Source organism: Typopeltis vanoorti, chromosome 10, assembly GCF_054136105.1.
Source record: "Typopeltis vanoorti isolate ZY-2024b chromosome 10, IOZ_Tvanoo_1.0, whole genome shotgun sequence".
In the NCBI taxonomy this organism is placed as follows: domain Eukaryota; kingdom Metazoa; phylum Arthropoda; class Arachnida; order Uropygi; family Thelyphonidae; genus Typopeltis; species Typopeltis vanoorti.
In genome coordinates this window covers 137147061-137160385 of record NC_143558.1, presented here as the reverse complement: position 1 = coordinate 137160385, position 13325 = coordinate 137147061, and the positions used below count along the sequence as shown (strand labels likewise).

At 35.1% G+C, this 13325-nt stretch overlaps 1 protein-coding gene across 1 annotated transcript in view; it reads right to left on the bottom strand.

Annotated features, from left to right (window-relative positions):
* The window catches only part of Gad1 (glutamate decarboxylase), an 84126-nt gene that overhangs the window by 20627 nt on the left and 50174 nt on the right, over positions 1–13325 (bottom strand). Inside the window, exons 6-9 of the mRNA XM_090399232.1 lie at positions 10349–10520; positions 8559–8623; positions 5277–5355; positions 907–1056 (exon numbers count right to left, since the gene is read on the bottom strand). Of these exons, the coding sequence (XP_090255358.1) occupies positions 907–1056; positions 5277–5355; positions 8559–8623; positions 10349–10520 (466 nt within the window). The remainder of the gene's footprint in view (positions 1–906; positions 1057–5276; positions 5356–8558; positions 8624–10348; positions 10521–13325) is intronic.

The window sequence follows — 13325 nt, the reverse complement described above, 5'->3', positions numbered from 1 at the left end:
TTTCTTTTGGCTTTTTTAAAAAAATGTTCACTTTAATCTACTTAAAGTAAGGTTATAACCAAAGCTGAAGAATTTCAAGTGTCTATTTCACTGAGCCGCGGAGCACCGGATGTACATTTACAGCTAGGATAATCGCTTTCAAATCTTCAGCTCTTGAATGAGAACTTGAATAGCTTTCTTTTTTAAGAAAAATACTTTTTTTTTAAGTAGCGAAATCAGATATGTAATGTGTGAATGACTCATCAGGTTGCGTTTCTGATAGCTTCTGAATGTAAAAAGAAGTAAAATAGTAAAGTTTCTCCCTCTTTATATTTGTTCAATTTGTTTTCTTTTCTTTCTATGGAATAAAACAGCCATGAACGCGCTGTGAGAACGCATGCTGCAATATATATATATACTCCCAAATAACATTCCGGTTGCCCACAAGCAAGTTAATTTAATGTAGGTGTAGTAGTAGTATAGCAGTGAAAGTGCCGCTTGTTCATACTTATGACAATCTCTCGTAATGAAAAATTTTGTAGAGCTTGAAATAGTCATTCTTGATAACTTTTGGGTTCCCGATCGAGTTTGACAATTTTGGAGAGGGGGGGAATTCCATCTTTATAACCCTCTTCAAAATAATAATAGTAGTAAATTGGTTAAGCTATCGAACACAAAAATAGTGCTACAATACGAAGGAGATATTAGAAGTTGGGTTTACGTGATACGATATGAGAAACTCTTCTACAGAGAACACATAGCGTTGTCTATAACCTTCAGAAAAATTGTTACCTGAAACCACTAAAGAAATAGAATTTGACAGAACCGTAAAGAGATTTAAAGAATAAATAACTTTAAATGAAAATATGTAGTGATGGCGATTTTACTCTCCTTAAAGCGAAATCAAAATACTAATTTGAATCTTACCTTTGACCGCCACATCAACCACAGTTTGAAGATATCATTGTGTCGACCACACTGGATAACTTTGTCTCCTGTATCGTAAGTCACATCGTAATGTTTATCTTGCTGAAAGAGGTAATCTGCACACATTTGATTACAACTAATGAGGAGACCCTGTTGAAGAATTCAAAGAGGGGACCAGTTCAGTTTGTTATATGAAGTAAAACTTTATACTAATGAGAAGTTTTCAGATCGTTTATTTTCAAATATACTTAAGATATACAAATGAAGTTTGGTACTCTTAAAATTTTGACGAATCAGCTATGAATATGAAATATCGCTTCAAAAGTACAAAATTTAGGTATTTTATAATCTTTTGTGATTCGTTTCTTCATGTTTTATGTGGACTTCAGTTCAAGTATTCCAGGAAATTTTCTATTTCTGAAAACTTGAAAGTTAAATTCTCATCTTTTTGAAGAAAATTTAAGAAAATATTTATCTGATCGATAGTAATAATCTCTTCAAGCTCTTAAAGTTCGAAACGCCCCAGAACGATTGTTTGCATGAGACTGCTATTAAAGGCGTAATTTCTTTTTGAAATGAAGCCAAATAAACTTGCACAAAAGAAAAAATAAGTACAAGAAAAAAATACCGTATATATGCCTGCTTACGAGGCGACTAGGGGTACAAGACGTTCCCCAAAATAAATCTTTCAAGATTATTTTCTGCTATACTCACTGTATAAGACTACCACAAATTTACCGCTGACAGCTTCTTGCGCATTGCTTTAATAATAATAATACAGGCATGGCAATTACCTCGTGTATTTTAACTACAAGTTATGAACGATGTCTTCCCTTACGGAAACGATCAGTCAAGTTAACTGATGTTTATACCAGTCTTCCGTTTCGTGTATTCTAATTCATGTAATGGTCAGTGCTTTCCTGCTGGAGTTAGGCGATCCCTTGACGATGTCTTCCATCTCCCAATTCCAATGTTCAGATTTTATACCCGTAGATTTTACACGCACGCACGCGCGCACACACACACACAAACACACCAAATGTCGTCTTTTACGCTGGCATATACGGTAATACAGTAAAATTCAAATATCACTCAAAAAATACTTTCTGTGAATAAGAATCCCAAGTTAAAAGGTTAAACTAAACTATTACCTACATGAACTTTAGCCGGCCGGGTGAATAGCTTATCGGTTCCCCACATTCGAACACGCAATAATCAGGTGTGTTAGAAATGTTTGAAAAAGCATTAGTAAGGAGATTTTCATTGTAAGGTGAGAAACCATCACCAAACTTATCAGGAAATGTTTGATCTCAATAAGAGGGTTTCCAAATTATCAACCCAAAGCACACCCAAGGTACAAATGCTAATATACTATTGTGGGTGAGAATTCACATAAGGGGAAAAAATACCAATCGTCAGTAATGGCTTCCAAAAATTATCAATGTGTAGTTATAGGACTGGATCGCAATATCGTTTAAATAAGATGAAGAGACTGAAAAAAAAAAGTCATTGCTACTAAGAGAGAGGAAGTGAATATTTGGGGAGAGCAAATATGAAATCATTTTAATAATTGTAAAAATAATTAGTTTTTTAATCGTCGAGTTCCTAGCAAAGTAAACTCTGCAACAGTCATAAATCTATTTCACTTTATTTCACTTTCAAGATTGTGCGTGTCGATTCCACGAAAGATTTAAACCTATTGTATTAATACGATCGTGGGTTAAAGGTTAAATAATGAAACTCTACTCTAGACTAAACATGGAACATTGGTCTAGATCAGTTATCCACTCGACTTACCAGACCGGTAAGACAGCAAACAGAAAGAATAACTCTCTCGACCAGTGATCTAGTTTTTGAAGACTTGGCAGAAATGTTTGAAAATCATTAGTAAGGAGATTTTCATTGTCCAGTGAGAAACCAACACCCAACTTATCACTCATGTTCGGTCCCTATAATAAGGTTTCCAAATTACCAAGAGTAACTGAAATAGGGAAGAGACAAACGAGAAATACTTGTTAGATTAACATTTCTTATTTCATTAATATACTTTGTTTTTATATTAAATAACATTAATAAATAAATATATCAGGGAATAAATAATTTAAAATATTTCTTTCAAGTTATTTATTCGATTCGAGCCTTTCAAAACAAGAAACAATATTTTAGGAATTGCTCACCTTTGAGGCGTTCACGTTCAATAACTGATGAAAGACTAAAATGTTTTTTGATTTTATTCCAAAATTAAAGTGTGTGTATGGGGGGGGGGGTAAACTGTGTTACTGAATAACATACCAAGCGGTTTATTTTTGTTTTCACAAGTAGAACAAATTCTCTCTCTCTCTCTCGAGCGCTTTTCCATATCCATTTCGAATGCTATAATTTCAATAAACGGAATGTTGAATTAAAGTTTACTAAATTATACTTAATTTAATATTTAATACTGAAATTAATGCACCTCTTGAATATTTAATAAAAACATAGTACTATACATTACGCAATTTTGATGTTAAATCTCACTGTAGCATCTGTTTCGAAACTGCCATTTGCTGAACTAGCGCAATGAGGAGTGTACTGAGCATAGCAACCGAAGAAAAAAAAAAAAAAAAAACATAGCCAGAGAGTTGAATGTACGATTCAGATGGGAGTTTAATAAAATCTCGCAGTGAAACATACATGTTGATACAAGTGCCTATTTACTTGTAGGCATATGTACAATATAAGTGTAGTACACTGTTGAGCATATGTAGCTCAGTCGGTTTAGAAACATCTAGGTTTGTATCCTGTCTAGGACGAGACCTTTTATCAACTAAAGGTAAATTAGCCGGTTTCATAAGGAGGTGGTAGGGTTTTTCCTCCCTGGAAACTCAGATTTTTCATCCAGCAACCAAGTAAACCGGCCAGCTGAACAAACGCGATTTACAGACAAAGAATACTTATAGCCAGAGGACTAATCACCTTATCCTAGAGTTATAATTAGGAAATCCAAGAAGGTCATAGGGGCGATTAAGTGTCTGTTAGAGCCACTGCTGATGGCGAGATATTTTAAGCACTCGCTAACTGGAAGTATCCCGATTCTGATTGTTCCAACTGAATATATCAGTAATGCTAGGTGGAAACACTGCAGACTTCATGTAGCATAAGGTAACGCATGTCGTAGTGCAGATATTTTCTTGTACACAGACCCTTCCTAATAAGGAGAGAGAAGAGGTGATATCCGAATGCCACAGTCTACTATTGCTGCTGAATAGACGGATCCTTCAATTCTCCAGGTCATCCATATGGTAAAGGCGACTTCTAGTTAAATCGTTCGGCAGTGGTTCCAGGAATATGAATATGATTATCTTACTTCGTTGACCTATTCGCTCGCTCACTCACTGGATTTCAACTCTGGGAATCTGTGAGATGAAGCAGAACAGGTTTCTCACAGCAGGGATCCACTTCATCAATCTGAGCTAACCGCCAGATGCTTTCATCACTTCTAGAGTGCGTTCCTCTATGAAATGAAGTATCTCTTTGCACATTATTACTTTCAAAACTCTTACATAAACTTTTGAATGGATAACAATGATTAAGAATATTGATTGTATTCTCTTTTAAAACAGAAATGTGTTACTAACACGATGACACTCCATCACACAGAATCTTCTCAGTAAGATAGCAGACAATCAAAGCCTACAGCAAAAACACATACACGATGGTACACTAGCAAAATCGCTTGGATCATTCTGCTCTAACGCCAAGAATAATGTATATTTTCTTCAGTAATTAACTGAAACAAACTTATTCAACTCAAACTTGTATTATCTCACTGTTCCAGGAGGTACGCTTATCGTAGTGTACACATTCATAAGTCACCATGCAGTCTCATTTACTGTTTACAATCTTTATTGTTAATTTTTACTTATAGAATAATATCTTTTTCTGAAAAGCGTGGGATTATTTACAGCCTTTATAATTACAGAAATTGTCCTGAAGTTCTTTAAAATAGACAACGGTAGACTTCCATTTAACATCAATTATGCATGCTAGCCTTGTTAACGAAAAACTGTATATTATTAAGTTAAATTTTCAAGAAGCGTTATTGTTAATATGAACTGCAACAATTTTCATCGTCTTTCAGCAAGTTAAAGAAAACGACTTGCTAACAGCCTTCTAATGATTATAAACGACTTTGGCAAACGGTGACTATTTTTAACCGCTCGCTACAAAGCATCGCACTCTGAAAAGTAATATGTTCCGACTTTCCAAAAATCCGTGATAATTTGACATTTTCTTTGAACTCTGTTCGGAGGAAATATTAAAGTACATTAGAAGGTGTAATTCTTAGATTAAAATGTCAAAAATGGGAAAGAGATAATAAGTATACTTACGTCGTCCTTGAAGTGGACGGTAGAACATTGCAATAACGATCCCATTAATTTGTGAGGGTTCCAGGTTACAGAATTAGCCCTGCGCGAGAATGAATAATTGATTTGTACAAATCATGAGAACAGAGCAAAGCTTAGTAATAGAAGCAGATGTTACAAATAAAGGATCAGCAACCGATATAGAATAGTTTCACTTTCATCTAACAAAGCTAAAACCGCACATTTCAACTTAACGATAATATACAGCGTTATGACAAAGTCATTATTAACCAAATTCTGAAACAAATAAAAAATCCAATAATAAATCGATGAATTTTATTGATTGATCTCATTCAAATGAAGATTCTCTCCCTGTTTATTTATTTTAAATCAATATTGAAGTAATTAAATTATTACGTTAATGTTAAAATCATTAGTGATAGTTTTCTTATAACTGCTTGTCTCTAGACAAGTCAGTTTTATAGATGCAAAATGTTTTTCAGATGTTTACATAAAGACAAGTTTAAAAAATCTACCATTCTCTTTTACAAAGGTTGTTAATGCTCTACACTGCTTCGAAAAAAGTCAACGGACAACATATTGTGAGGAACAAACAGCCATAGCGCCCAACTTAATAAGATGTAGGACCTGCGATGAATGCGGTAATCCTACGGGGGCATACTTTCCACAAACGTACGATAGCGATCGGTGGGGATTTTAGACTATTCTTCCTGTAGGCATGTAAGGAGATCCTGGAGTGTGGTGGGGCGGACGTTTCTTGACCTCACCCGACTCTTCCAGTTTATCGCAGAGGTGTTCAATAGGATTGAGGTCAGATTTCTGTGGAGACCATTCAAGTGTGTGTTGATGTTCATGTCCAAACACGACGCAGCAGCAGCCTTATAATACGATTGTCTTGCTGAAAGAGACGATTCCGTAGAAACGCCATCAAGTAGCATTACATTGTCCAGAATGCTCAGATACCTCTTGGAGTTCAATGTTTGTGGCACTACAGAAGTCCGAGACCAAATCAGGAGGAAAAAAAAAAAAAAACAGGACCACACTGCCACTTCCGAATTTCATAGTCGGGGTTTACGCACTCTGGTAAGAGTCGTTCACAGGCATCCACCACATCCACACCCATCCATCTGCTAGGTAAGGGATGTAGCGTGATTGGTCGCTCCATAACACACCTTTCCAAGTTTTCATGTCCCACTGCACACGCTCTTTGCATCATTGAAGACATGGCTACATGTTGGTTCGGGTAATGTGGGGCTTGCATAATGCAGTCCTGCCATGGAAGCTCATGACGTGAGCCTCGGTTCTGAATGTTTTTGCGTAGATTCATGTTCCAGCTGATACTCAGAACCCCTCATTTAACGTGTCGGCCGACGAATGGCGATTTTTACATATTATCCTCCGTAGATACTATCATGTTCGGGGTGTGGTGGGTCGTCCACTGCGGGTAGCACTTGCAGTTGACTCTATGCGCTTACATCGCTGATTGTTGACCTCGAATGGCCCAGTTTGACGAACTTACATTGTTCGTCATCACAACGCCTCTTTCAAACTCCATCAGTTCCCTTCTCGCACCATTTCACCCGGATACAGTTGCACTAACTTAGAAGCACCATCCAATGCAGCTTGCCCATTGTGTGTCTGTTGACTTCTTTCCAAGTAGTGTATTTTTCAATGAAAAAAAAATGCTATTTTAGTGGCTCATTACACCACAATCAAAAAATATCACCTAAATCTCGATTTCAACTTAGTAAATTGCACCCCATTTCAACTAGGGTGCATGAGAACCCACCATGCTATGCTATTCTTTTCAGAAACGCCATACTTCACGGAAGTCAAAGTAATAAAAATTATAAAATTTAGTTTCTACATAGAACTAATGTTTAAACTGAAAAAAAAGCACGTGTGTGTAATGCTTCATGTGTGTAATTCTTTATTAAGGTACCATTAGCGTACCTTAATAAAGAATTTTATGAATATTTTTTCTTCAATGGTTTATGTAAACATCAACAGCTTTGGGAATTTGTTCAAAGTTACAAATTATAATGAAGGTTGTCCTATGATAGCTAAAATTAAATAATCATAACGAAATAATGGATCTCTCAAATTCCAACTATGCAAAACATCACTCGTATTTCGGAAAGAATTACTCTAAATGCAGACTTTGAGTTTTTATCCGACACAAGATAAATGAATCAAGATGTATTCATTTACTATAAATACAGTCTGTTGTACTAAAATATTTCGATAGAGACTTTGTTTACATAATGATACAGATGTATCATTATCGCTATATGTATCGATACCCGATGACTAACCAATCACATGAAATGTGATTGATTAGTCATCGGGTATCGTTCTCGGTTACGGATGTAATAAGGCAGCATGGGACAAAAATGTAGTCTTTGAAGTCCTAGAGTTCTGTTCTACATTCCGAAAGAGTTGTGTTAACCTACACACAGTGTAATTGAATATCTTCTCCCAGAGGATGAGCAGTATTTAGTTTTATTTTCAATGTAGTGATCTTCTAATTTTATAAGAAAACTGTGAAGGCTACATTAATAACTAACCGTGAAAAGACAAAGTATTCAATGTTTCAACCAGATTCCCTTTCTCACAAAAATATGAAATCTCGTGACAAAAGTCTTTTCCAAGGCATTTTTTGAACAAATAACGAAACCTTCTGCAGATACTAGGGCTTTATCACATGATTAAATCAGATATCTGTTCCTGTTATCTGTAGTACTGCAGAAGTACTATTATTTGACAATCATTTCTAAACTATTACTTAATTCTACAAAGGGAGTCGATAGGAAACCTTATATGTACCAAAAACGGACTAAAGGAACTGGCTGAAAAAGATACAAAAAAAAAAAAAACTATTCCGTGACCAAAATCGAATCGATAAGGTATTTTTCCTATGTAGTATCATGACAGTGGAACTTGGGCATCATCCTTTGCAGCCTTCATCCTCAATTATAAATGAGAACTACATGTTATGCATTTATTCCTTATTAGTTTATTTGCGATTCATTCATTATTTTAAAACTGTGTCGGCCGATGTGGACGGTTTGGTTCACACACTTTACGTCTTCCCATCCAAAGAAACAGTTTCTACTAGCTGCTCACTTTACTATACTGAGATTGCTGAAGTCTAAATTACCATTCAGTCATTAGCTGTTTCGATAGATGGGAGTATATGGAATATTCTCAGGCGAATAATCTTTTCATATTTGTGCGAAAATTAAAACGTTATAATCAATTCATATGAAAATGACGAACGCTCACCTTTCAATTCCTGCTAGTTTTGTTCTCTGCTTCCTTGACAAAAGGCAGCCGCCACCCCAAGCAGCCTAAAGATAAAATATAATACAGATTATTTCTAACAATAACTATCAGTCGTCAATAATATAACGAATTCAGTACCAATTAGTGATTTTCATCTATTTAGAGCTCTTCAGGTAATGATGAGTTAGCTGATCTCGTAATCAAAAGAGACAAACCGATAAGATACCACCAAAATTAAAAGATATAATACGCTTAAATGGTATTCTTCGGTTGTCTCAGTGCAATCGAACCAACGTCCTTTTGACCTCGCATAGGATTTGTTGGCTATTACTCTCAAAACATCAATTAACTGAATAAGAACTGCGTTTTTAAGATGAGTTCACTTTTTTTTGCGGTGGTTTAGAATGAATCCGTTTTTGTTTTCATGAAATCATTATTTTTATATTGCCTTTGTTAATAAATTTGTCTGTATCTTTATCTGCTTGTAATTTGTATTGGGGAGAATTTTTTACTTTTATTTCTGTAACAATTTGGGACAGTTTTATTTTCCTGAATTTAATTTTTATTACCTTTCCGAACATACTTTATTAGACACAATTTTTAAATCTGTGGAATTTTAAATTAAAATTTTACAGATTTAAATTAATCACAATTTTACTAATAATCTAATTTCTCAAGAATTCGGACATCATACATTATGCTTAATTAAATATAGCGCATGAAACCGCAGCAAAAAGTTGCGTACCAGGAAATACTGACGCTTGGCTGAAGCAGAAAAATAGTCACCAAACCCTATTTAATAACAAAGATTCGCCCTAGCAATAGTCGAAATTGGATTTTGTTCCGAAAACGTTTTCTTTTATGGTGCAGGAGGAGTAGTCATTTTAACTTAGTACTGTTCTGATAAACACCTAGAATAAAAATAATATTAAAACATATGAGGATATAAGAACATAAGTGATCTTCATAACTCTGCTACTAATATGTTCTTTCTTGTAGTTATATCAGTTGCTTTAATAACATTTTGTTCTAGATGTTAATCAGAACTTTCTAGACCCCCTCGTATAAAGGGGTCTGTGATTATAGATATTTAACTTACAGTATCATCGAGAGGATCCTCTTAAAAACTGTAATGAAAAATATATGCTCTTCTGAGGTGTACTTTGGAAATACAGTCCATACATACAGCAACTCGTAATGAAAAAATCCCCTCTCATAGTACAGATATTTACATTGAAATGTTTATATTTAGCTCAGGAGCTCCACAGCTTAATTATCGATTGCCTTTTGGGCGGAAACACATAGGTTCGAATCCTAGTCAGGCTGAATTTACACATAAGCTAAACAAACTACAACTTAGGGCCTTACATCACAAGGGCCTCCACTCAGGATAGAACCTAAAATTTGTCCACTAAAGGAAGCTGTTAGTGTTATAGCTCATGGGGCGCAACAGTCTTAAATCCACCCTTGATCCCTCGTGAAAAATCTTTACAAGAGAGCTTTTCAACTGAAGACTTGGGGTGTCATACAGATATAGTAGGGTATATCCGCCAGCAACTCGTGTTCTTCGTTCGGCAAAACAATAAAACAACAAGAACACATGTATTGAACAGACGGCAATACTGGTCTGAAAGCATTAGTTGTTTCTGTCTTAATTCGAAACATTCGAATTCAACTTAAACTTATTTACTCTAGGTTCTGCAAATATTAATTAAATACCATGGAATGATGATATTTTCATCCATGCGGAACCGTTATTGTATGGAAAATTATAAATTTCAACTACTCACATCGACATGTAGCCACATGCCATATTTATCGCAGATGTCAGCGAGTGGAATGATGGGATCAAAGGCTCCAAGAACTGTAGTTCCGCTAGTGCAGCACACAAAGAATGGATGGTGACCTTTAGCACGAGCTTCTCTAACTAATCTTTCCAATTCAGAAGGAATCATTCTTCCCCTGCAATAATAAAATTATATAAATATCTGAATATGTATACGTTCGAGAGATATATTTGAGAAATTTCTTCCAGTATACTAAGATTTAAGTTTGGAAAAGTAAGCCAGTGATAAAAAAAAAAAATAATAAAAAAAATGGATTTCGTTCAGAGGTATTCCTGAAAACACTTATAAAATTTATAAGATTTATAAAAATATAAAAGTATTTTCAGGAGTAAATCAGGTGGGACCACTACCCAACTTAAAATGTTTAAATGGAATTTTTATACTGAAAGAATAACAAGTCAAGCTTCATTTTCAACTTTTAAAAATGTTATGTAGGCGCTACCGAAGTTAGCATCTACAATTGCTGTCTTTTCTTTTTAGTTGAAAGCACTTTATGCAAATCTCATGAAAAATATTCAGAATATCATGGGTTAGATAGTACAGTGGGCTAAGGGTTAATAATCTAAAAGTCTGTTTTATTCATCATCATCACGAACTAAAGGCTCACTGCCCGTTGGTGTCGAATGCCTCCTTCACTATCTTCTTCCACCTTCCTTTGTCCAGTGCACAGTGTCTGTAAGCCTAGTCCATTATGTCGTTCTCTGTAATGATCTACCTCTTCTGTTTACATCATCCATAATACCAAACATGAATGTCTTTATCTTCCGGTCCTAACTCATTCTGTAGATGTGTCCAAATAATTGCATTCTTCCATTTTATAATCTTCTGCATTAGATTCTCCTTTGGTTGTATCTTCCGTTAGAGCTCTTCATTTGTGACTTTCTGTACCCATCCTGTTCTTAGAATCTTCCTGTAACAAGTTCTTTCAAATGCCAAAATTCTTTTTTTTTTCTTCCTTATTCGCACTTATACCCACGTTTCAGATCCATGCAGTACACCGCTAAAGATGCATTTTCCAGTATTCTTAGTTTTCTTTTCAGGCTGATCAATTTACTTTTCCAGTTGTTATCCATGCCTTAATATTTGTTCTTTACTTTGCAATCCTGATCTTTATTTCTTGTTTACAGTCCAAATCATGTAATTTTACTTCCCATGTATGTGAATTATTCTACATAAAACGAATTTATAAATTCAAAATTATCTTTATTTTTTAACATAATCTCTCTTAAGACTAATACATTTATTCCGGCGATGCTCCAGCGCCATTATCCCGTCCCTGTAGTGGTTCTCAGTAAGATCTAAAAATACCCCTCTACAGCTGCAATCACCTCTTGATTCGAAAAAAAATACTGACCAGCGAAGAAGAGTTTTAATTTTGGGAAGGGATAGAAGTCAGAGGGAGCCAAATCTGGATAATAGGGTGGATGTTCCAACAATTCATAGTGCAATCCCTTAATTTTTCCATTGCCAAAACACCTTTGTGGGCATCAGGACAGTGCATCTGCCCACCTTTGTGGGCAGATGCACTGTCCTGATGAAAATGTTTTTTTTCTTTTGCAAACCTGGTCTTTTCTCACGAATTTTTTCGTCTAGTCTCATTAAAAGATCGGAATAATATTCCCCCGTTATTGTTTTACCCTTTTCAAGATAATTAATGAACAAAAGCATCCCAAAACACTTGTGTTCCAACTGTAGTCCAATTGTGTTCTCACTCTTTCTGTCAATATCATCATCATCATCATCACCTTACCAAGGTGACTTGTCAAAGCAATTGTTCTATAATTTTTATATTCTAGCTTATTTCCTGTCTTATAATATCACTAACATCGCACTCCTCTGGCATTTTCCCTTCTTTCCATACCATATTACATAGTTGGTGCATTTCTGTTACCGTACTTTCGCCACCATATTTAATCATTTCTCCAATGATGTTATCATTACCAGAACGCTTGTTGTATTTAACTGTCCTATTGCGTTTTCTATCTGTTCTCTTAAAATGTCCATATCACACTCATTACATGGTGGTGATATCTGCTTCTATTCTTCAATCTTCTTCAATCAGTTGCCCAACGCTATGAAAATCTAGTGTTTCTTCATATAACTCACTACAGTATCTTGTCCACCGTTGTGCAATTTTATCTTTATTCATCAATACTTTGCCTTTTTCATCTTTAATGGTGGTCTGTTTTGGTTGCCACTTTCTATTAATGGTTCTGATCATTTTGTATATCTCCCTATCTTTATGCTCTCCATAGTGCTGTTCTATATTATTGCATTGGGTTTCTAACTATTCCATCTTATCCATTCTGACTGCTTTCTTTTCACCTCATTTCACTTTCTTCTGTATTGTTCCTCTATTTGTTCTGATGTATCCATTCTCCTGTACTAACTTCAGTGTTTCTCGTCTAATCCACTTCTTCCTGATCTTCTCTTTTCTCGTCCTATTTTTTCAACTGCGTCTTCTATCGCCTTCATTTCTCCTTTCACTCTTAGATTCGAATTTTTTTTCTTTGTCCACACGCTTAAGTTTCTCTTCTAACACTGTTATGTACCTTCTTCCTATTTCTGCTTCACTTATTTTTGTATCTCTTCGTTTCTGATGGGGTTTATATTTTATTTTTAATTTCAACTGGATGTTTATAATCACCAAAGTATGGGCCGAGTCTATATGCGCTCCTTGAAAAGTTCGACACTGCTGTATTGATGTTATCCATCTTCTTTTAATCGTAATATCAATCGTATCTTGGTTTTTCCATCATTTTATCGCCATGTACATTTTCTATACTCCTTTTGCTGGAATCTTGGGTTACAGATCATCATCTCGTGGTCCACAGCAAATTCCAACATTTTTTACCTCGTTTATTTCTTTCTCCGAAACCATATTTCTCTATTAACACTTTTCCAACCATCATTATCTATT